This window comes from Barbus barbus, assembly GCF_936440315.1.
Source record: "Barbus barbus genome assembly, chromosome: 20".
Taxonomy (NCBI): Eukaryota; Metazoa; Chordata; class Actinopteri; order Cypriniformes; family Cyprinidae; genus Barbus; species Barbus barbus.
The window spans coordinates 21,166,650-21,193,010 of NC_136748.1; the positions used below are offsets into that span (position 1 = coordinate 21,166,650).

General features: G+C 36.2%; 1 protein-coding gene across 2 annotated transcripts in view; it reads left to right on the forward strand.

Moving 5' to 3' along the window:
* The first annotated feature begins 3,340 nt into the window (after positions 1 to 3,340).
* bicc1a (BicC family RNA binding protein 1a) overlaps positions 3,341 to 26,361 on the forward strand; it is a 39,439-nt gene continuing 16,418 nt past the window's right edge. The window contains exons 1-6 of one of the 2 annotated variants that reach the window (XM_079443104.1): positions 3,341 to 3,882; positions 12,821 to 12,867; positions 20,038 to 20,107; positions 23,268 to 23,347; positions 24,806 to 24,964; positions 26,044 to 26,097. In XM_079443104.1, coding sequence (XP_079299230.1) covers positions 3,696 to 3,882; positions 12,821 to 12,867; positions 20,038 to 20,107; positions 23,268 to 23,347; positions 24,806 to 24,964; positions 26,044 to 26,097 — 597 coding nt within the window. In that variant the 5' untranslated portion in view covers positions 3,341 to 3,695. The remainder of the gene's footprint in view (positions 3,883 to 12,820; positions 12,868 to 20,037; positions 20,108 to 23,267; positions 23,348 to 24,805; positions 24,965 to 26,043; positions 26,098 to 26,361) is intronic. The other variant, XM_079443105.1, reaches the window with a different exon arrangement.

A 26,361-nucleotide genomic window follows, 5' to 3' on the forward strand; every position in this document is an offset into this window, starting at 1 on the left:
GCTCAGTGGTCCAAAGTCCTCTTTTTAGATGAAAGTAAATTTTGCATTTCATTTGGAAATCAAGGTCCCAGAGTCTAGAGGAAGAGTGGAGAGGCACAGAATCCATGTTGCTTGAAGTCCAGTGTGAAGTTTCCACAGTCAGTGATGAATTGGGCTGCCATGTCATCTGCTGATGTTGGTCCACTGTGTTTTCTGAAGTCCACAGTCAACGCAGCCATCTACCAGGAAATTTTAGAGCACTTCATGCTTCCTTCTGCTGACAAGCTTTATGGAGATGCTGATTTCATTTTCACTGCCAACGGTACTGTAAGAATTACAGAACCTCAGACACTTTGAACTCCTGAGAGGGACAACACACACACAGTGCATTAACATACAGACATCTGTCTCCACATCCCACTGAGAGAAAATGCAGGAAAATGCCTCTCTCACATATGCATCAGTTCCTTTTCATCCCCTTCCTTCCCCTCACCCATCCTTCCCTTCACTCAGCTCACTCAGAATAGTTGATAGTAGAATATAATATTTTACATTAATGCAAGTGATATTTACAGTCATGTTTGGTATCATTTTAATTGTCTCAGGGCGACTGGTACAATGGTCTCATTCTTATAAGAAGTAAACTAAAAGGTAATCCAGATCCTAAGAGTTCAGAGATATTTTGCATACTGTAGAGGGTGGGTCAGTTCCCAGTGGTTTTCATGCAAATTACCTTCTGTCCCAAAAGGTGCTAACTCGACTTGATTAAATTGCAAATTACAATTGTTAGTTCATGTCTCCACCTCGGGGGGTATTGGTCTTGGTCTGAAGTACTTAAGGAAATGGGGCAAAAGGATCAGGGCGATTCTGTAGCCAGAAGCCCGTAGTGTGTGGTGTCTCAATACTCACACTATGTATTTCTATAAAGTCAGGTATGCATCCTTTACTCGTAGATTTATCTTTGAGAATTCGATGTTTTGTATTGATATGATTTGATCTCTTTGAATTGCTGTGTAATTGACATAATACATACAGTATTTACCTGACTGAGAATAAATTGTTACATTTGACCTTATTCTGTTTTACTCTGTAATTATTGACTCTAGTAGATTACGTTGTATCCTTGTTAGCAACATGAGCAACCGAATGAACGAGTGAATATAAAGTCAAGAGTTAACTAGAATAATCAAATATCAGAGAAATAGACAAGCAATCAATTTGTATTTCAAGCTAAATACGAGGTCATAATAAAATGGAGTCAGATTAAATGATAAAATGGAGTCAGATTAGAGTTTAATTTAAATAAAGAACTTTGCGCATTGAAAAGACCGAACACGCAGGAAACCTTCATCCACCATTGGATACCTTCTTTGGGCCAAATGGGTGGATCTTACAGTACCAAAAGCTGGTTCAATGACCATGGTGTTACTGTGCTTGATTGGCCAGCAAACTCGCCTGACCTGAACCCCATAGAGAATCTATGGGGTATTGTCAAGAGGAAGATGAGAGACACCAGACCCAACAATGCAGATGACCTGAAGGCCGCTATCAAAGCAACCTGGGCTTCCATTACACCTGAGCAGTGCCACAGGCTGATTGCCTCCATGCCACGCCACATTGATGCAGTAATTCATGCAAAAGGAGGCCCAACCAAGTATTGAGTGAATAGAAATGAGCATACTTTTCAGACGCCTGTTTCAGATTTCTGTTTAAAATATCCTTTTTTAATTGATCTTATGTAATATTCTAATTTTCTGAGACACTGAATTTTGGGTTTTCATTATCTGTAAGCAATAATCATCAAAATTTCAAGAAATAAAGGCTTGAAATATTTCAATCTATGTGTAATGAATCTATATAATATATGGATCTATATAATCTATATTATATATGTTATGTTAGAATATGCTATATTATATATGCTATATTCTATATGAATCTATATAATCTATATTATATATATCTATATAATATCACTTTCTGAAATGAGTGACAAAAAATATTGACCCTTTTCACGATATTCTAATTTTTTTAGATGTACCTGTAGTTCTAGTACTCAACACTGGCCTTTAATTCTTTGACAGGACGGTCTGCTCAGTATATTATATTTGCACTTTAAGTGATTCACTGGCAAGCGACAATATTGGGCAAAGTACACATGAATAATTCCAGGTTGATGTTTATTTTATGAAATTAGTTATTGGCTCAATAAGACAAAGGAATTAGCTTTTGTCATACACAAATTCTCTCTTCTCATCTCCCCACAACTTCAATAAGGTCAGTAAAATTAAATATTTGGTTTAAAATACACAAGAAAATTTCCTACAAATGTAAACATCTTTGTCCATGTTCATACATTTGGAAAGAACTTGTTTTCGACAAAAAGGTTGATTTGTTGACTATAAAAGTCAAGTAATGTCGTTATGAAATAAACAGTTTATCTTACAGACAATATCCTAAAAATACAAAGAAATTTAAGTTAATTTTTAAGTGAATTATCTTTTCTTAGAGTTTGCTCCATTTAATCAGAATAAAATTAGATTTTATGAAAAAGGTTTTGTTGAATTTTCTGTGCTCTCTCTAATTTTAAAGGGTTTCATGTCACATGACAACAAATGTCTCCCTGTATGATAGTTTAGTGTAAAAGTTCATTGAAAAAATGCTTCACTTCATTTTTTTAAAGGATATTAAGTTAAGTTGGAAAGAACTTGTTTTCGACAAAAAGGTTGATTTGTTGACTAAAAATGTCAAGTAATGTCCTTATGAAATAAACAGTTTATCTTACAGTTAATCTAAAAAGAAAAATTTCTAGTAAATCTAAATCTAAAAAGGTTTTTTTTAACTTTTAGTTTTAGTTACTTTTTCTTATTTGTAAGTCGCTTTGGATAAAAGCGTCTGCTAAATGACAAAGTAAAAAGTAAAGTAAAGGAAATTATCTTATTAAAACATTACGCCAAGAAATACCAACATTTCTCTTGTCAAGAATGTCAATCTTTTAACTATATCTTTTAATTATATCTATCTATCTATCTATCTATCTATCTATCTATCTATCTATCTATCTATCTATCTATCTATCTATCTATCTATCTATCTATCTATCTATCTATCTATCTATCTATCTATCTATCTATCATCTGTATGCGTGTTTTCCTAGAGAGTTGCAGTAACTGGACATTTAACTGTAAGGTCAAAAAGTCATGTTTTTTTATTATTTATATTTTTTTATATAAAGAAATAAATTCATGTAAATAAAAGACTTTTAATCCCGGAGTTGAAAACTTGCATCACAGAAACAAAGAAAATGTGCATGCAAGTCGTTTTGTAAGTAACTTAACGCCATTTCATAGTGGTTTCTTTTGCGCGCGTGCAGGGTAAACTGGATATGATTATGAGAAAGTTTTGGGAGGAGAGTGGGCGGTGATCCTGACACGTGAATGCTCCCGCAGGAGCATAATCCATCCATGCATCCATGTCCTCCAACTATAGTGTGTTCTGGTCCTGGAGCCAGAGGAAAAGTGGAGGGGTGAGGAATCTAAGGGCAGATTGATTTTCTCGTGGGCAGTAACTGGCCAGACGGGCTTTAAGGGACCTCAAAGGAAGGATTGGAAAAAGTTGCCTGGAAATCGGAATGTTTTTCTCCTAATGTTGACTTTCCGTTTGCCTCTTTCACATATAAACCCCGTTTAGTAAGTTTGAAACACTTTTAAGGCGCAATGGCTGAGCCGCTGAGTTTCATGCATCATGATCAGGGCTCCAGCAGCGAGCGGAGTGACGACTCACCGTCTGCCGTGTCTGAGGATGACTCTAGCGGCCACTGCGGCCACATCTCCCCGCTTGATCCAGACTGGACCGAGGAAAGATTTCGAGTTGACCGAAAGAAACTAGAAACTATGTTACTGGGTATGTTAACACTTTCTTAAACATTTTCATAAAGAACTGGGAACACAATCGGATATCTTGAAAATACTTTTAGCTAACCTTGCAGTGTTGCTTGGCGTCGAGAAGAATAAATAATTCTATCTAAAAATATCACAATGTTTCCTCGAAGTCCATCTTGAAAGAGATGTGTTGAGGACACTGCTTGTTGTGTAGGACATGAAAACCAGCACTGGGTTATTTAGTAGCCAAATTCCTCAGACATTCACATGAACTAGCAACAATTTTTGGGTAACTTTGCACTGAATCTAATAATAAGCTTAGGATGATGCATGGACTCTGTATGTGGAATATTTAAGCTTCTTATGTTCATTTAGTACAAATATGTGGATGTTAGACATTCATAACACACCATGGTTAAGAAATAAGTTTTATTATTGGAGTCATAAAAGTTTTACATTAATACTTTCAAATTCCAATCATTTCAAAGCATTAAGCAGCATCACAATGTCAGATGTAAGTTATGAATATGAGATCAGTATTATTGATCCACCAAGGGCATCACTGTCACAGTTAAACACATACTGGTTTCACTATACCAGTGAGAAGATCCCATAGATGTAATGGTTTTTATACAGAGGTGGTCAAGTTTGCTCTACCCTAAATTTAAAGGGACAGTTCATGCAAAAATTAAAGTTCTGGCATCATTTATTCATCCTCATGTCAGACCAGAACTGTATGAATTTCTCCTGTGGAACACTATATATATATATATATATATATATATATATATATATATATATAAAAATTTTTTTTTTTCTTTTTAAACCAAACAGCTTTGGTTACTATTGACTTACATTTTTTGTATGGACAAAACAAAACACTGAGGCATTTCTTAAAATATGTTATTTTATGTTCCACATAAAAAAGTGATAGGTTTGGAATGGCATGAGGATAGCTAAATGATGACTTTTCAGTTTTGGTTGAACTGTCCTTCTTAAAAACCTGTTTATGTCTTTAGATTTTGAAGCAATCATATTTCACCATATTTGTAAGAATATTTTTAAATATTTGGGCCACATACTATAGCCAAACTTGTGCATTCATACAAACACAGACTTTTGAAGTTATATTAGTGAGGAAATCTCATAGACACACTGTTGTTTTCATACTAGGATAATGATATTTACTATTCTAACCCTAAACCAAACCTTCATGCAAACCTGTTGACATTACATTTGTAAAATATAATTTAGCTGATGTATGAGCATTTCAAATCATAAGGACCACTTCACAAGTCGGTTTTCACCATGTTTAACAAAAGTTGTGAGGGAATTTTCACAAATTTTGCCCTCACAAACACACACAAACATTTTTCAAGCAACATCATCTGGTTAAAGCTTATAATTCAACATTTGCATCATATTTTACAGTCAGTCTGTCAGCAATGGACAGTTTACTTCACTGCAGAGTAATGTTCAGTTCGTTTTGTTTTTCTTTTGTTGTAACTTCAGCAGCAACTTCAGTATTACAAGTTGAGGTCAGTGGTTTGTTATTGGCATATTCTAAACATGTACAAAATGTTTGGTCCTTTATAGCAGGCCCTCTAGTTTACAAAGTCTCTGCCTTTGTTACCATACCTTCAAACCAACCAAACTCAAGATAGTTATATAGACGTTGACTTCATAAATGGTATACATGTATAAGCATTCCTTTGTGAGTATTTTATTGAATGAAAAATGAGTTTTCATTTTTGGATAAACTATCCCTCACAAAAACAGTTTATGTCTGTAGATTCGAAGTAAAACAACCACTTAAAATGCCCTCAGAAGTCAAAAATGTCGCTGTATTTGTGCAAATATTTTCAAATCTTTTATCACGGGTATATCCAAACCTATACATGAATACAAACACAGACTTTTGAAGTTATGTAAGTAAGGATGTCTCATAAACGCAGTGTTTTTTTGTACTAGGATAATGATATCTATTATATTCTATTATTTTGTTGCATTTTACATATATATGCATTGTAAAAATTGTAAAAACTGAGACCCTCATTCTCCTTCCACATCTCCATGTGTGCGATTGCATGAGTGAATGCTTCCTTGATATATGGACCCCAAGGTCAAAGGTCAGTTCAGCATGAGAGAGCTTAAGAGCGCCAGGAAAACGTCCATAACCAGGCTACCACATTTTCAAGACGAAGACAACACCTTTCACATCACACATACTCATATACTTACTCTACAATCATTGTTGACATGATGTGGGCATTTTTTCCCACACCTATGATTCAGTGACTCGTAATCATCTCTTAGCTCCGGATGACGTGCAACATCTGGAGGTGTTTTGAACGGCTGTTGTTTTGATTGGTCGGATGCAACAGTAGGCGTGATCATAAATCCAACTATGTGTGTGTTTTGTGTGAAGGTTTATTGTGTGGCACAGTTTTGCTCCCCTTTTCCAGGAAATGGGAGAGAGAGCGAGAGAAACGGAACCGAGAGAGTTACAATTAAAATCATTTTTCTTAAAAATAACTTTGAAGAACGTGGTGAGGGAGAGACAGAGGGGAGACCCACTCTTGTACTTTTCCCCTTCGGCCAGACCACGACTAAATCAGCTCATTTTTATAGGCTTATTCAGAAAGACTAATGGAGAAAAGTGGATCACCTATGATTCATGTTCACGTAAGGGAATCTGAGCGGCTTTAGGGTTTCATCGGAAAGCACAAAAGTACTCATACTTTTACATAGAAGTAATCGCTAGAACAAGTGATGATTTGGAGGGAAAGGCTTGGAGATGCATCTTCTCTCTTGCATCTGTCTCTCTAACTTTTATGGAAATAGTTTTTATATTAGGATTCAGTTTTTTCTTTACCCCAATGGCTGTTACATCAGATGTCTGGTTTTGATTAAAACAAAGGAATGTGTGCTGGCCTGACCTTATATTCCATGTGATAAGGAATTCTAAATGCAGAGTTTGTTTAGCAGAGTTTATTCCGGCAATTTATGGAAATCATATGTCCTCCCCAGTGGCTTTTTGATCAAGATGTGTGTTTTTGTAGGTTTTTCTCTGTTGCAGCAGGATGTGAAACTACATATTAAGATCTAAATTTCAGTAAATAGGAATAGTTCACCCCCCAAATATAAAACTTTACTCACCCTCAGGCCATCCAAGATGAAGATGAGTTTGTTTCTTCACAGTTTTGGAGAAATTGTGCATCACTTGCTCACTGATTGATCCTCTGCAGTGAATGGGTTCCGTCAGAATGACAGTCCAAACAGCTGATAAAACATCACAATAATCATCCAGTCCAACAATTAACATCTTTTGAAGCAAAAAGCTGCGTATTTTTAAGAAACAAGCCCATCATTAAGACATTTTTTATCTTCAAACTGTTGATTCTGGCTAAAATACAAGTCCTCTGTTTATAATATTGCTTTCTCCAGTGAAAAGTTATTTCTTCTGAATCAGGAGAGAAATATGCACGGATCAAGCACTGTTTACAAGCAAAAACAATCCAAAACAGTTGCAAACAAATGTGTTGGGGGATTTTAATGTGAGAGGACAACAGAAGCTAGACTCTTTCACCAGAGGAAATGTTATTATTGATTATGGACTCTTATTTTGTCCAGATGTGACAGTTTCATGTTAAAACGCCTTAACGATGGATTTGTTTCTTACAAAGACACAGCTTTTCACTTCACAAGACATTAATTGATGCACTGGAGTTGTGTGGATTATTGTGATGTTTTTATTAGCTGTTTGGACTTTCATTCTGACGGCACCCATTCACTGCAGAAGATCTACTGGTGAGCAAGTGATGTAATGATAAATTTCTCCAAATCCGTTCCAATTATGGACACAAACTCCTCTACATCTTGGATGACCGGAGTATGAATAATTTTTTTCATTTAATCCTGCTTTTTGTGTGCGAACTTGTGTGTGAGTCAGGCTTGTTACCACCAAAAGTGTGCTGTGTGTTTTATTAATTTGCTTATGCATGCAGCGTTTTTTCTGATGTGGGTTTTATTTATTGAGTCTAATTTAGTCTGGGTGCATGTTAACTGCACGATTCTTAACATGCTGCATGTGTCTGGGTTGGTGAGTGAAGCAACAGGAAGTGTGTTGTGTTTTGGGAATGTGCTCATGGCTCAGCACACTGTTGCCAGGGAAACACAGGTCTTTTGCCTTGGATTTAGATTTTTTATATGCATACATGTGCAGTTTGAATATTAAAGGCACACTTGTGTCTTAATTTAGACACTTAGCAATAAATCAATATATCAGATATTGATGTGTATTTACGAATTATGAATCGCATGTTGTAGTATTAAAATGAATTTTGAAGTAGTGTTGTCTTGGTAACAAGACTTTTATTGTTTGACAGATGCAACAACAGTATGCTGATTTATTTTTATTTTTATTTATTATTTTATTCATTTTTGGCAGTTTCAACTGGCAGGCCATTTTTTGCTAGAGCTATAAATGTCTACACTACCAATATTGGTGCAGTTTTCTTCCAAGAAGACTTCTGTTTGTATGTTTACAAATATAAATCTATTTCTTGGGTTTAATACATCAGGTTGTACATTGTTTTTATGAAATACTTCAGACTTGAGTAATAAATCTTAAAGAACTGATGTATTGGATTACTAAAATGAGTGTTTGGCAGAAATACTCCAAATGTTGGGAGAGTTTACTTTGGCTGAAAACTTATCTGTGTTCATAACCTGTCAGACAGGGATAAAGATGTTCACGTTATTTAATTCACATTATAGACAAATCCTTTTCACTCAGTACCTTTGGAAAGTTCTTGAATGTGTTTTCAGCACATCTGTAATTTATAATCCCAAATAGTTCTGCAGTTCATATTGCCTGATTATTGCTCTATTTTTCCATCATATATTAAATAGTTTCGCAGACTTGTGCCGACCTTTTAGTGGTGGTAAGCATTGTTTCTGAGAGGCATTCGGGCCTAAGTGTTAGTTTCCCATGACCAGATGTTTCACTTGAGCTTTACATTTCGAGTGTCCTTTCATACAGACTGCTTGCTTTCAGAAGTTGCAAAAGAAAATGTTACAGGAGATTGTACAACCAGTCTGCAATAGATGTGTCGGCGGCATGTGTGTGTAATCTCAAGTTATGACATGGCACAAAAACTGTCTGAGAAGATAAAAGCTCTGAATCATTTGCACAAGTTGCTGAATACTTTAGTTTGGGCATTGTCAGGGTTGTGCTTATATGTAGAGTGATTTATGTTTCCTGTTGTAAGAGGTTGATGTAACCAATCAGATTACACTACCATGAACGACCAAAAGTTTGGGTCGGTCAGTAAGATTTTTGAAAGAAGTCTCTTGCTCATCAAGGCTGCATTTATATGTTGAAAAATACAATAAAAGAAGAATATACTGTGAAAAGTTTTAAATAAGAATTTAACAATTTAAAATAACAATTTTCATATAATTTAAAATGCTATTTATTCCAGTGATAGCAAACCTGCATAGCAGCCGTTACTTTTTCAGTTTCACATGTTGCTTCAGAAATCATTCTAATATGCTGATTCAGTGATGAAGGAAATAATTATATTTTTTAGGCAATGTTAAAAACATTTCTGTTTTTTTGGAAGCCATGAATACCTTTTTATGGATTCTTTGATAAATATAAAATTTCAAAAGAGTGGCATTTTAGTAAAACGATACATCTTTACAGTATAATTTACTTGCTGAGCAAAATTATTCATTTCTGCCAAAAGAAAAAATCTTACTGACCCCAAACGTTTGAGCTGTACTGTAGGTTGCGACATCACTTCAGAACAGATGGCTTCAAATCTTAATTGTGAAGAATAAGATCTGAATCCAGATGCTAGTCATGGGTAAGTTTCTCTGATGTCTCGCCCACTCACTGAGCTCTGGAGTTGAAGTGAAGTTCCAGGATTATCCAGGAGAAATGCACTCAAATTATACAGTTTTGTTTTTACACTCGCTTATTCATCACATTCCTAACACACACATAGTTTACAGGAGCTGTGCTATAATCAAACACTACTCTGGACGTGTGTGAAGCTGAATTTTTCAGAAACTCAAAAGCTGTGGAGTTTTTCTGACCCACATCCTAAATGGAGCACAGGAAAGGCCTGAAATCAACACACACACACACTACACACACACACACACACTGCATTTAACATTCTGTCTGGTTTGAGGCTTGCTATTTTGATATTTTTCTCTGTGTGAGCCTGAGTATGTACATGTTTTCTATTGGATGTGTTTCAGTTGTTTTTGTGAGTGTGAGAAAAAGGTAAAGGTAAAGTCGTGACGTATTGTCAAGTATGGTGACCCATACTCGAAATTGGTGCTCTGCGTTTAACCCATCCAAGTGCACACACACAGCAGTGAGTAGTGAACAAATGCACACACACACACACACACACCGTGAACACACACCCGGAGCAGTGGGCAGCCATGCTGCAGCGCCCGGGGAGCAGTTGGGGGTTCGGTGCCTTGCTCAAGGGCACCTCAGTCGTGGTATTGAGGGTGGAGAGAGCGCTGTACATTCACTCCCCCCACCTACAATCCCTGCCGGCCGGGGACTCGAACCCGCAACCTTTCGATTACGAGTCCGACTCTCTAACCATTAGGCCACGAAAAAGAGTATAAAGAGTATTTTGAAGGAACATTTTTGAAGTTAACATGGAATTATAAGCATTTATGTGCTAGTGTGTGAGTAGTGGGGACAGGCTTAGTTCAGAGGTGTTAATCTGTTGCATGCTCTACTCATTACTGATGAATGACCACATGTGTATTCGTGCTACAGAGATACGACCTCTTCCAAACATCTCGCGAAACTGTTGATTCAATTTACAGCATCTGATAGGAGAGATGTGAAGTGAGCTTTCACTGATTTCACAACTTCAGAGAGTGAACTCAGTCTTCCTCTGTCCTCACTTCACCCAACATCAGACTTGTGTGAGCTACAGTGATGTGAATGGCGCTTAGTTTTAAAGTGTGATTGATTGTGATTTAGTGTGAAGTGGGTTTCTGACTAAAAATCTGTCTGTCTGTCTATCTATCTGTCTGTCTGTCTGTCTGTCTGTCTGTCTATCTGTCTATCTGTCTGTCTGTCTGTCTGTCTGTCTGTCTGTGTCTGTCTGTCTGTCTAATTAAGATTCTTATCGTTAAATAACAAAATCATAGAAATACATATTAAACTGTACAGACATGTCTCAAATTTTAGTATAACGGTTGCAAAAATTGCAAACATACAAAAAATGGTCTGTTTTAAGAATTGTATTTATTTATTTTTAACACTATTTGTGCATGTTACCTTGAAAATAACTTGTTTATTAAAACCGTGTACAATCAAACTGTTTCTGCTTAAAATTGAAGTGGAATCAGTAAATGAAAGTATTTTAATGGATTTTGTTTTGGGAATGCAGGAGTTTCAAAGATTAAAACCACATCTCTGTCTATCACTGTTGTTTTCATCCCTCTCTCTCCACCACATGCCAGACACTGTTGAGAAATTGTGAGGATACCATTTCTTTGTTTTCCAAAAGAATCTGTAGATTTCATCATTGCCATCTAAATCCCTGCATTGCTCCATTGACTAGTCCGTGCAATGATGTGCAGTGAAGGAGGGTTCAAATCAAACCAAACTTTGGTGTAATGAGATGGGCACTTCTTGTAATTGTAATTGTAGCTCTTCCTCTCCTTGTTTGGATCTGGAAATGTAGTGAATTTCATGGAGAGATGGGTGGATGTGCTTTTTTGTGATTTTAGGGTCATTAAGAGGTTTAGATGACAAGATTGTCCCGTTTCCAAACACTTTATTTCCTCCCATTTTGGGTTTTGTTGTTCTGACCTCTCTATGAAATCCATATTTCAACTTTAAAGGTAAAGCAAAGTGCAGGAGAGGGCTTGGTGCTATTAGATGAATCGCCCTCTATGTAGACACGTATGCGAGAATGTTTCATTTTATGTGATTGGACAATCGCAACCAAACATCTGGAGACCCAGCGTCCCACCAAAGCAAACAAATTCTCAGATTTTCCTGTGAGCTCAATGTTTTCATCGCATCTAACTGGGAGTCTTTGCACGTTTTCGTTTTTCAACATCACAATTTAGTGTGGGAAGTTGTGGCCTAATGGTTAGAGAGTTGGACTTGTAATCCAAAGGTTGCGGGTTCGAGTCTTGGGCCGGCAGGAATTGTAGGTGGGGGGAGTGAATGTCCAGCGCTTTCTCCACCCTCAATACCACGACTGAGGTGCCCTTGAGCAAGGCATCGAACCTCCAACTGCTCCCCGGGCGCTGCATCATAAATGGCTGTTCACCGTGTGTGTGTGTTCACTGCTGTGTGTGTGCACGTTGGATGGGATAAATGCAGAGCACAAATTCTGAGTATGGGTCACCATACTTGGCCGTATGTCACTTCACTTCACTAATTACATATTTGAGTGATCTGAAGTCTGATAATGGTTGGGAAAATTTAGTAGATTATTGTACTAGTTTTAATAGACTTTTTCTTGTCAAAGAACATTTTTGACACATGCTGTACACGTATAAGCCATATGCAAGCATCATACCCTGTGCGGGATTCTGTGAGTGTGTTTATTAAGATTTATGAACTGTTTTTTTGTCATCTATAATGAAGTGCATGAGTGTGAGTTTGCATACAGCTGCTTGCGTGTGTAATAGACAAGCATGTGTGTGACATATGAAATGCATTTAGTTTCATCAGGTTGTGAGAATGCTGCCTGATTCTTATGTGTGTGTTTTGTGATTGTCTTTAAATACATCTTGAGTATGTGAATCTGGCATTAAATCTTTAATATCGTCCCTGACGGCAACCTTAAAATGTTATTCATTCACAATATAGTATGGCTTCTCATACCTTATTGCTTAAATATTGTTTAGGAAGTGTCTCTTGCTAATGTAAATGTCTCTCTCTTTTTCTCACATAGCGGCCAGTGAGGGGAGAATAAATGGAGGAGAGGATTTTTTTCAGAAGGTAAGAATTTATTTACTTTATTTATTTATTTATTGACTTTGGGGTCCGTAAGGTTTCACTTTTTAAAAAGAAATTAATACTTTTATTAGAAATAATTTTATTTAAATATTTTAAATATTTTATTTAAAAGTGACAGTGAAGACATCTATAAAGTTTATTTATTTATTTGTGAAAAATCATGTGACACTGAAGACTGGAGTATAATCGGCTTTGCCAGAAATAAATTACATTTATAAAACAAAATACATTTGAAAATATGTTTTAATAGAAAACAGTTATTGTAAATTGTAATTATATTTAGTAAAGTAAGTAAAGTAAAGTAAAGAGACTTTATTGTCATTGTAGTTATACAACGAAATTTGTTTGGTAGCTCACAGAGGCCAGCAGCAGTAAAACAAGAAAGCAGCACACAGAACATAGTAAATGTAGTAAAAGTATAAAATTACTGTATAAAATAAAATAAAATAAAAGGCACTTAGTATAATAATAGACAAGATAAATTTAAGGATAGAAATGTAACAGTATTTACAGTATAGTAGTTGAGTGCAGACATGAATGTCCCATAGAGTGTCTAGATAATAAAATATAACACTATTTACAATGTGGTAATTTAGTGCAAACATTAATGTCCAATAAGTGTCTTTGTGCATTAGCAGCAAACATGAGGAAGGGAGAAGAGAGGAAGGGTTAACTATTTGTGTGTTGGGGGGGTGGCACAGGCTACAGCTCTGGGGAAAAAGCTGTTCTTTAGTCTGTTTGTGCGGGTTCTGATTGTCCTATATCTTTTCCCTGATGGGAGGGGTACAAAAAGTCTGTGTCCTGGATGAGTTGGGTCCTTGATGATGTTGCTAGCTCGCTTCTGTAGACGGCTAGCATAGATCATGTCAAGGTTCGGGAGTTTGATTCCTATGATCCTCTGAGCAGTTTTGACGGTCCGGGTCAAAGCTCGGCGGTTTTCTGCAGTGCAGCTGGAGTACCACACTGTGATGCAGTGACAGAGGATGCTCTCTATTGTGCTCCTGTAAAAGTTTACTAAGAGCTGGGTTGGCACTTTTGTTTTTTTTGAGTTTTCTTAGGAAGAAAAGTCTCTGTTGAGCTTTCTTCACTAAGTGGGATGTGTTAATGGTCCATGTGAGATCTTTTGTTATGTGTAGACCCAGGAATTTGATGTCATTCACCCTCTCAACTTCCTCACCATTTATGTAGAGGGGGGGTGGTGTTGTTTTCTTGACTCTCCTGTAGTCTACAACGATCTCCTTTGTTTTGGCAGTGTTCAGAACCAGACCGTTGTTCCCACACCATTTGATTAGGTGTTGGACGTCCTCTCTGTAGTGAGACTCATTGTTTTGTGATATCCTTCCCACTATAGTGGTGTCATCAGCAAACTTCACTATGGTGTTAGAAGAGGAGTGGATGGGTTTGCAGTCGTGTGTGAATAGGGTGAAGAGAGCTGGACTAAGAACGCATCCCTGCGGTGCTCCTGTGTTAATGGTGATAACAGATGATGTATGGTTGCCCACCCTGACATTCTGTGGTCTGTTGGTGAGGAAATCCAAAATCCATGAACAGAGTGTGGTGGTTAGTCCCAGGTCATTCAGCTTGTTTACAAGTTTGTATGGCACAATGGTATTAAATGCCGAGCTGAAATCTACAAATAGCATCCTAACATATGTATTGGGATGCTCCAGATGAGTAAGGGTGGTGTGAAGTGCGATTGAGATTGCATCCTCTGTTGATCTGTTCCTACAGTAAGCAAACTGTAGGCTGTCCAGGTCAGCAGGGATGTTGGCTTTGATGTGTGAAAGAACAAGTCTCTCAAAGCACTTCATGATAATTGGTGTCAGAGCGACTGGGCGATAGTCATTCAGACATTTTACTGACTGTTTTTTGGGCACAGGAATAATGGTAGTTGATTTAAGGCATGTTGGGACTACAGCCTGCTGCATAGACAGATTGAAGATGCTGGTGAACACCCCCGCCAGTTGGTCAGCACATGACTTCAGCGTGCGACCTGGAACTTTGTCTGGTCCTGCTGCTTTATTGACATTGATCCTCCTTAGCGTGGATCTCACCTGATGGCGTTCGAAGACAGGTACCGGCTCCTCTATGGGTGATGGTGCTGTCTGGATTTCCATGCTGTTGGAGTGACCGTCAAAGCGCGCAAAGAACTGGTTCAGGGTGTCAGGAAGCGTGGCATCATGGCTGGACAACGAGGGGCTGTTCTTATAGTCCGTTAGGGCTTTAATGCCTGTCCACATGCTGCGGGGGTTGTTATCTTTAAAATGGCCCTCGATGCGTTGTTGATATCTGTGTTTTGCTGCTTTAATGCCCTTCTTGAGATCTTTCCGAGCATTACTGTAAGCCAGCCTGTCCCCTGACCTGTAGGCAGCGTTCCTCACTTTCAGTAATGAGCGTACATTCCCATCAAGCCATGGTTTTTGATTTGGGTACACCATGCTGGTCTTGGTCGTTAAGTGTCAGTGCAGTATTTCACAGTATTAATGTTTTTACTTGATTTTTCAAATCAAATAAATGCAGCCTTAAGAGACATCTTTCAAACACATTTGAAAATCTTACTAATCCTAAAATTATAAACAGTAGTTTTTGATGTTATGATGTCCCACTTTACCTGTATATACATAGTTTGGTGCGCCAGCACTTTAAGCTTCACTGCATTATGTTTAAATGATTAGAACTTGATTGTTGTGAGCAATTTCAACATTAGTTTCAAAGCAGGATGGAAGTGGATCTCCCATATCCAGCATCACACACTGTAGCTATTGAACACACAAACTCTATCAAAACTATCATCCATATTCCAGTTGCATGCTGGTGTTTCCAGTGTGATTTTGTGTGTATGTGAGAGTTTGTGGTGAGGCTTCTTCAAACACACAGTAAATCTGACCAAAGATGCTCGATGGAGGAGCCAATTCAGAAGTTTGATTGATTTGATCCAAACAATTATCCCTGCTTAGGTTTCTAATAAACAGAGATAACAAGGGCCAATGAAATTGTCAAAATATTCTTGGTTTGGCTCAGATGATTGTGGTTTGTGTATAGTCTACTGTGAACAGTGCTTCTATGGTTGCAGTATTGATATGATCACTGTTTTCTGTCCTCACTTGCACTATTGCTGTCTTTCCATGGTTGATCCAGAAAGCCTTTGTGGTTATCTTTTTTAGTAAATGCCAGCTCTCAGGCAGTTCAGAGTTGTACAGTTAGACATTTTTATGCATCTGAATATATTTGCTTGTATTCATCTTTGTTAGAGATTAAATTACAGCAGACTTGATGATTCAGACCTTCATGTATGATACAGTATATAAACAATACAGATTCAGAGATCACTGTCTTTTTTTTTAGTTGACAATAAAACTTGAGTAGCAACAGATCTTTTCTTCTTCACTAAATTATCCAGATATTTTGATAAAATTTACGAGCTTCCAAAAAAAACTAACGTGTACAGAATCATTCGCAAAAAGATCAATAAATTATTTAGAAAATGGATAAGGAATTAATAGAATTTTAATTTCATGCCAACATAAGTGAGTAAGAACTGGACTTTCTGTGTCTCTATGTCTCTTCTACTTTTGCCTTGTGCTGTCTGACACACAGTCTATGTTTTTTTGATCTTCTGAGAATCACCCACTTGTAAAGATAAATGGAGAGAGAGAAAGACAAATGTCTGATGCTTTTTGATAGTGGTGACATGTGAAGACATATCACTGGGTTTTCTGGGCGGCAGGCAGTAGAGAGTCATCATTTCAGTGATTAAACCTTTTGTTGAGTTTTCCTTCCTTGCTGGAAAGGGTTGGAATTATACCCGTTGCTTATTCTTGCTTTTCAGCCATTATTTGTGTCTCTGTTTCCATATATTTACAATTATATTTTATCTTGAACATCACCACAGCAGTACTCTCTTCCAATTCTTTCACTGTTGTTTTACCATCGTTTCACACAATTCCTCAATATTTTCTCCAAAGTCACTCAAAAAATGTAAAAATAAACTGACAACAAAAAAATTATACTACAGCCATAGTTACAGTTTCAGTATTTATAAAAAGCAAATATACACACACACACATTTTATATGTGTGTAAAAATAAAAGTAATATGAATCAAATGAAATATTGCAATTTAAAATAAATTAGTGAAAATAAAATGGTAATAAAATAGTTTTTTTCATTTTAATATATTGTGAAAAGTAATTTATTCCTTTGGCAAAGCTGAATTTTCAGCATTACTCCAGTTTTCAGTGTCATATGATCCTTCAGAAATCATTCTAATATGCTGATATGCTGCTTAAGAAACATTTCTTATTATTATCAACATTGAAAATAGTTGTGCTGCTTATTTTTTGTGGAAAGCGTTTTAAATATCTTCTGTCACTTTTGATCAGTTTGAGTAAATGATGACAGAATATTCATTTTTGGGTGGAGTATCCCTTGAGATCCTATCGTGCCATCTTATGGATCAGTAAATATACTACAGAGTTTGTAATGGATTTGTTTTATTGTATTGCACAGTATTGCACACACCTCCAGCCAAAGTGAAGGCTTTCCCAGCCCTTTCTCCTTCCCTCGTTCCGTTTCCCTCCTTTTCTCCTCCTCGCACCTCTTTTCTTTGCTCGTTCTTCTGAGTGCTCCTCAGCTGAATCAACAAAGGAAACAGGAAGCAGATCTCTATACACACGCTCTTGCACATCCACTCTCTCATACACATCATTTGTCAAATATAAACACTATGTTCTCCATCACGGTGCCCATTTTAAATGACTTAATGAAGATCAGAGTTTGTGTGACTCTGGTACTTTGAAGTCACTGCCGTTTGAAACTTTCTCTCCTGTTAACGGTGAGTGTATACATTCCTGTGACAGGATGATATTGGGTGTGGGGGAAAAGGAAAGGACATGTTCAAATGTATAGTTAACCCAATTTTTCTGAAATCGTCTGACCTATTTGAGAGGTATGTGCTGGTCCGTCACAAAAATAAACCGCAAACCCCAAAACTGCTGTGTGGTCTGTCATAAATCTCCCTCATCTGCAGATTGGCGCCAAAGAAAGCAGTCAAGAGAGAAAGTGAGAGCAGGACGGGAATAAAGACCTATATAACGCACAGCAGCGTGGCAGCACAATGCAAACACACAGAATGGAAATGGGAACTGGCGCTCTGCCTGTACAAACTTTAAGCACTGTTCACCTTTTCATCCCATCTGAAATGTTCAGGGTTCCTTTAGGCATGTTTGATTGTGCCTTCGCTTGGTTCAAGGTCATCAGTGTTGAGTGCTCTAACGTTGTTGCGTTGCTTAACGGAAACACCATATTTAAACTTAACTGAAGAGAATGTAGCTAATAATACAGAATTACTTTTCCCATTGCCGCAATAATAAAGCTGCTTTGTGTTTAGCTTACAAGTGTCTTGTTTCTAGTGTGTGCAAGTGACTGATGTTTTGTGCAATAGAGTGCTATACAGAGGATTTCAAAATAAGGATTTTTTGTTAAAAAAAATCTTGGTTTGCCATCACAGAAATAAATTACATTTTAAAATATATTAGAATTTAAAACTGTTATTTTACGTTGTAATAATTTTGCACAATATTACTGTATTTTTGATCAAATAAATTGAGCCTTGGTGAGCATAAGAGACTTCTTACAAAAACACAAAAACACACACATTTTGCGCATTTTGGGAAAATAGTTTGTGATGTTTTGCTTGTTATGACATGGAAGGAAACTTGATTCAGGCTCACTGTAGAAAGGGTGTGTAGCTTGTTGTTTTATTGTAACCTTGCTGAACTTAGCTGCTTTCAAGCCATAATTTCACAAATCTAAATCACAGGATGCATCACAGCTGTGCGTATGATTTACAGACTTAAGAAGATCTGGGGAGATTAATAAATGTGTTCCCTTAAGTTAAAAAAATTTTTCTCATGTTTTTTTGTCCTTTAGGGTGTCAAAACTAAATAAAAACTGAAGCCTGCTGTTAAACCACAGATCCAAGACTAATGAAACATGGAACAGTATGGGCCGTAAAATTTAGTAGATCATGCGGGACTGTTTCCAGTCTATGAACAGGCACGTACAGCCTGGGTTGTAAACAAGCAATAAGTGAAATACTGAAATATTTACACTGCATGACCATAACTGTCATGGTCACTCACTGCTGCCCATCCTATCCAAGCTTCTTTGAAGAGATAACACTAAATGACTGCTTGTTATATTCAGTCAATCTGTCAGAGACAAGCAGGTGCAAATCTATGTCATGTTTAATTCAAATAAATGTAATTCTAGATAGTATTAGTTCAGAGGCTGAAATTCTCCTGAAGGTCATGTGGTAAAAATTACACTGGAGTTTTTGTTTTGTTTTTGTTTAATTGCTGCAGTTTCATGCTCAGAAAAAAAAATAAAATTCCTGAAAGAAATTGGGTTTGTTGCCAAAACTTCTCATGAGAACTGCTGTACAGTAAAGCCTCGCTGACCGAGAAAGCCAAGAGGTTTTACAGGCAGGAAGATAGAAAGTGCTCCACAAAACGGGTACAGAAATCTGTTTTCTATAGAGACAAAGAAGTGTGTTGCCAAAGTTGTGGTTTACTCTAAAAAATGAATTTACATGAAAGACAAAACCACTAAAAATAGTGAAGCGCTCTGCCTTCTTCCAGAGGAGGATTGAGCTCCAGGCATAATCACGGCAGAGTTTTAATAAACATTGAACCTGTGTGTTCATGTAGCTGCAAATTACCATAAGTTTTTCTTTTGTGTATTTTATATGCGCACAAAACACATTACCATTCTTGTTTTCTCTCTCTTTTCTTTCACATATGCTACTGGTTAGCATACTAGGCCTGTCAAAGACTCTCTGCCAACTGGCTGTTACATGTTTCACGGGTTTTTGAGCCAGCTGTGTGTATATGTGTGTGAGAACGAGAAAGTGGGACATGTTTTAGCCAGAGAGATGATTGTAAGACCTCTACTGAAACAGGCTTAACATTTCTGTCAGTGAGAATATTTTAGCATAAGTGAAATGCGAGTTCTTGTGTGTTTGTGTTTTGAGAACCAAATCGACCAAACATGGATTTGCTAATATTAGTGTAGCAGGCTTATGTGTTTTTGAATTGATATTTGGATTAACATGCATTTGCATCCACTTATGCCAGTGTTTTTTGTGTTTAAGGTCATGGATGAAACCAACACTCAGATCGCCTGGCCGTCCAAACTGAAGATTGGAGCAAAGTCCAAAAAAGGTATACACAACACACAGACAGTAGTTATGGCAGATGTCACTGTGGTAGTGTACTATGCAAACCTACAATCTGCTCACAAGCGGCTGCCTCTGATGAAGAATTTAGTTGTATCTAGTATCTTGCTGTCTTTCTCAGTTTGTCTTTGTCTTTCTCACAGCTTTAAAAAGGTAGTTCACCTAAAGATGAAAATTCTGTCATTTACTCACCTTCATGTTGTTCCTAAACCTGTATGACTTTCTTTCATATGTGGAACACAGATATATTGACAAATGCCTCAGTGTTTTTTTTTTTTGTACAGTGAATACTGTTTTTTCAAAAATTATTTTTGTTTTGTGTTCCACAGAAGAAAGAACATTGATAATTTAGTGCTGTCAAACGATTAATCGCATCCGAAATAAAAGTTTTTGTTTACATAATATATGTGTGTGGACTGTGTATATTTATTATGTATATAAATACACACACTTGCATGAATATTTAAAAATGTTACATTTATATATTAAACTCATTTATATATGATCTAAATTATATGAATATAAATATATACATGTAATACATGTACATATTTTCAGAATATATGCTGTGTATTTATATATACGTAATAAATATACACAATACACCCACACATTATGTAAACAAAAACATTTATTTTGGATGCGATTAATTGCGATTAATCATTTGACAGCACTAATATAATAAGAAATGTTTCCTGAATATTAAAATAGCATATTAGAATGATTTCTGAAGGATCATGTGACACTGAAAACTGCAATAATGACTGCTGAAACTTCAGCTTTGACATTAAAATATATTAAAATAGAAAACACATTTCAGTTTGTAATAATATTTCTTATCTCAGTTTTACTCTATTTTGGATCAAATAAATGCAGCCTTGGTGAGCCTAAGAGACTTATTTAAAAAACATTAAAAAAAATTCAGACCCAAATATTTAAATGGAGGCGTATATAAAACGGAAATGTTAATTAGCATCTGATTTTGTAGAGGAGATTAGGTGGAGCAAGTCTGTGAGTTTAATTTTCTGTGGCAATAGTTCATACCAAAATGTTGGCTTTCAAAATCCATAGAACATAATCAGGCCCTTAAGGCTTTTTCCTCAATGATTAATGTGAGCGGATCTGGCAACACTAAACACAACTGAATCTAGTGTGGGTGAAGAGTGACATGAGACTGGATGGATTAGGAGACTCAAAAGAAGTTAGTGTTCTTTGCTACCTTTAATGTTTCTTATGAGTTTAAAAGACAGAGGCCAGATTGCTGTAAATCTCATAAGTCTCATTCAAAAGATGACAAGCTCTTAATTTGTGCTTTTCCATATAATTGATGATGAATGTACATATGAATGTTCTTTTGAGGCTAATATTTCATGAACCTGTTTTTGTGCTTATCTTCATGACTGAATGTTTGCACATATTTTTGTGTATGTGGCTTATTGCCACGTGACTGAAAGGTTCGGATCTCCTTACACTTAGTAATTTTTCTATTTAAAACCCCTAAAGAAATGAATCATAATAATAATCCTGCTTAAAATCACTTAACCCCTGTAAGATGAAGATCTCTTATCAGTAGACTTGCTGATTTAGTTCACATGGTGCAGGTCACCTCATGGAGGCCGCCATGATAAGATCCCCAGCCAAATTGCTCATCTAATTTGATCATGGCTGACTTGTTTTCAGCATTTCTAAAATGATATTGGTAACTGCAATTTTTCATTTTTGTCTGATGCTACATTTATGCCAGTAAGTCCAGCTGCAATATTGTCTAGTGCAACAAACAAACAAACAGAAATACTGAGTGCATGCCTTGTACTGGCTTAAATCAGTTAATACAAATCATTTGTTGGTGATTTGTTGTGAATTCAAAGAATTTACATGTACATATCATTCTGTCTTTGTTTCTGAACTTGTAAAGTACCGTGGTCTCAACAGTCATTTACCACAGTTTATTCAGAATCTGTTAATATTTCCCTCTCATATATTCTTTTTGATGATGAGTCCAAGAACTCTGTTTTCTTAGTTTTTTTTCATGCTTTCTGTATCTTCTGTCAGTGTTTGTGACTCACATTCTAAACTATATTTTACTCTACCAGCTCAAACGGTTTTCTCATTTTCTCTCTATTTTTTCCTTCTTTCTTTTTTCGGCCTCTGTAACAGATGTTATCAATCTGAGAAATGTCTGTTCCACTCTGTCCTGAGTCAGTAAAGCACCTTTAAATGAGGCTGTCTGTCGGACAAAAAAAGTCACTCTCAACTGTAGTGTAGAAAGGCCAGACAGTTTGGTTGAGAACAGAAATAAATGACTTGATTGAAGCCATGTCCAAGATACTAACATTCAAATGTTTGGGGTCAGTAGGATTTTTTTAACATTAAAATAAAAAACTAAAAAAACTACCTATCGATAGATAGATAGATAGATAGATAGATAGATAGATAGATATAATCAGCAAAAAAAATAAAATCTATATGTGTGTGTATTTTATATGCATATAACAACTCGTCTATATATTGAGCACTTCAAATGAAAGACAGACATTGGCATTGATATCATATCCTCAGATATGCATGCATGAACTATTACATTCCTCACAGATGTGCATAGACATTCTCCATTCATAAACATGCTGGCCACACATGCAACCCCACAAACACATGCTGGAGTTGATGACTACCACATGGCAGGAAGAGGATAGTGGTGTGAGTTGGACAAGGAGACCCCTACTGGTGTTAATCTAATACCTCCCCCAATAACAATGTACTTTGTGTGTGTGTGTGCGCGCCTAAGACAGAGATCCTTCCTGTTTGATTCCCCCTTGCTCTTCTAGGCCCAATCCTGAAGTTTGTGGGAGTGTTTTAGGGAGAGTGAGACAGTCAGAGAATATGTGTAGAGAAAAAACGAATTCCAAGAAGTTACACTACACAAGCTATTTTTAGAGAGTAGCAGTAAAGCAGCTATCTTTCTCATGATGTGTGTAAGGGGTGTCAGTGTGGTAAACTGACAGAGAAAAGTGTTAATGCTTGAAACCACTGATGTTGAAACTGCAGTTGTAGTTTAATTCATCAAACTGAATGTAAGCATCTTTATTAATGTATGACTTTCTTCTCTTGTCCTGCACTCATCTGCTCTCTTCCTCTCCTTCTCACAGATCCACATATTAAAGTCAGCGGAAAAAGGGAAGATGTGCGAGAGGCAAAAGAGAAAATAATGTCCGTTCTTGACACAAAGGTAATTGATAAGTTTATGACTGTCATGGAAAAGTCTGGTCTGGTTTGGGCTTGCTACAAAAACCTGCTCATCTAAACCAGTATATTTTGTTTTTCAGAAAAAATCTAAACATCTTTAAAAGTTGAATTGCATAAGGGTTTGGGAGAGAATCCTAATTTTTCTGATGCTAATTGCTTAATGCTCATTTACCCCACCGAGAAATATTTTTTCTTGTTTTAAGCATAAATATTTATTGTTTGAACTTCAAACTTTGAAAATGTCTAGAAAATATGCTATGAAATGTGATACAGCCAGTCAGAATGTTAAATGTACAGTTATGTAGAGAGAAATGTTTGGCCAATACAATTTAACTATTGGCAGAACTTGCCAGGCTGTAGAAATAGAAACTACACATATTTACATGGAAGATATTCTATCTTAATTCCTTGAAATACAGACATACACTACCAGCCAAACGTTTTTGAAGAAGTCTTTTCTGCTCACCAAGCCTGCATTTATTTGATTCAAAGTACAGCAAAAACAATAAGTTTTCTATTTTCTGTTTTATATCATTACTCCAGTCACATGGTCCTTCAGAAACCATTCTAATATTCTGATTTGCTGCTCAAAAAACTTTTATTATGATGTTTAAAACAGTTGAGTAGATTTTTTTTTTTTCAGGTTTCTTTGAATAGAAAATTCAGAACAGCATTTATCTGAAATAGAAATATTTTGTAACATTAAACATTTCTTTATCATCACTGATCAATTTAAAGCATCGTTGCTAAATAAAAGTATTAAGTTCTATAACCCCCCCCCCCCCCCACCCACCCAAATAAACAAAATATAATAATTCTGACTCCAAGGTTTTGAATGGTATAGTGTGTAATATTACAAAAGCTGTTTATTTCAGATAAATGCTGATCTTTGGATCTTTCTATTCATCAAAAAGAAAAATTATATTGATAAAAATAATAATAATAAAAAATTTTCTTGAACAGCAAAACAGCATATTAGAATGATTTCTGAAGGATCATGTGACAAGACTGGTGTAATGATGCTGAAAATTTAGATTTGATCACAGGAATAAATTACATTTGAAAATATATTCAAATAGAAATCAGTTATTTTAAATAGTAAAAATATTACTGCTTTTGCTGTATTTTGGATCAAATAAGTGCAGGCTTGGTGAGCAGAAGAGAATTCTTTAAAAAAAACATCTTAAACTGTTCAATAACTTTTGACCGGTAGTGTATATAGGCTTATTACTCTTTTGATCAATTAAATGCATTCTTGCAGAATTTAAGTATTAATTTCTTTTTATAAAAATCTTTCTGACCCCAACATTTTTAAGTGGTAGTGTATCTGAATGCAATCTTCTTAGAGTTTGGAGCAGGATTAAAGGATTTTAATTCAGCTCTAAAAGATTTCCATGAATGCTCTGTTGTTTTTCTAAATTGTGACCTTTGACACCTATAGAGTAATCGTGTGACCCTGAAGATGGATGTATCACACACAGAGCACTCGCATGTTATTGGGAAAGGAGGGAATAACATCAAACGAGTGATGGAAGAGACAGGCTGTCACATACACTTTCCTGACTCCAACAGGCACAGCCAGGGGGAGAAGAGTAACCAGGTACAGACACACACACACACACACACACACACGATAATCCAGCATACCCAACCAAGACCAGCATATCAGCTACATGCATTTTCACCTTAACATTTTATCATATCTATTTTCTAGATCTTAATTTTTATTTTAGTAAAAGTTCACCCTAAAGTGAAAATTCTTTCTGGTGCTTTTGTTTTTCAAACCTGTCATTGATGTCATTGGTTCTTGCATGTATTGTGACCAGTCATGCATTTCCGGTAAATAATTACTTACATTTTGGTCTTTTTCTTACAAAAAAACTAAAAGAAATATAGTGCACAAGTCATAACATTTTATAGCACTTTTTGGTGTTTTAATGTGTAAAATTCATGGCTTTTATGAAAGCCATGAATTTTTTTTTTTTTTTAAGACATGAGAGTGAATACATGACAGAATTTGTAATTTTCTGTGAATTATCCTTGCTATGGGAATATGTTTAATTTTTGTGGAAATTTTGCAAAAAGCACAGCAAATTTCTTCCATCCAGCCAACATTTACTATCCAGCAGTGGCTGAACTCTAGCTGAATCATTTTATTGGCTGAGGGACATGAAGCAGTTTGTATTGGCTGGAGGATGAGAATGGTTTGGAGTATGATGGATCTGATTGGCTGTTGGACGGCTCTCAGGTTTAAATAGACTGCTGAGTGGTTTGACGAGGCGTGCAGACAGTTTGGAATGTTAGTAGCGTATACAAGCGCACGCATGGACAAACCAGATGGACTCTCTGAACTGGACTGAATCACCTGGTTCCAAACCGGGGTATAATTCTCGCAGGGCGTGATTAAACGCGTGGTTGTCGGGATGAAATGATGGAAAAAATAAATAATAAAACTAGCTGGACTTTAATTAAGGCTTTTTGACTGGCGCACTGCCACACACATACTCCCATTTAATGTTTCGATGGATAATAAATCAGATTTCTGGACGTGACACTGTGTCTTATTTAAGCTTAACAAAAATTCTTACAGGATGAGAGAAAGGAATAAACATCTGCACATGTTCTGAAGAAAGATCATGTAGTACAATCATTTCTTTTGTTTCTATATTTTTCTCTCAGGTGTCAATAGCAGGGCAGCTGACTGGCGTAGAAGCAGCGAGAGTTAAAATACGGGTGAGAATTTGTTTACCTGTGCTTTACAAGCATTCTTTCTTCTTTTTCTTAGTTTATATAAGTGGTAGGCTATTTTAGAAAGGAGCATTTAAAAGATGCAAAAGAGGGATTTGGAAGAATCAATAAATGATGAATAATTCATTGCTATTGTGTGAATAATATGTAATCATGTAATTACTAAAAAAGAAACTGTGGTCTGATTATGAGTATTTTAAAATGTACTTTAAGCAGATTACAAGTACTTAATTTTTGGAATCTGATTAC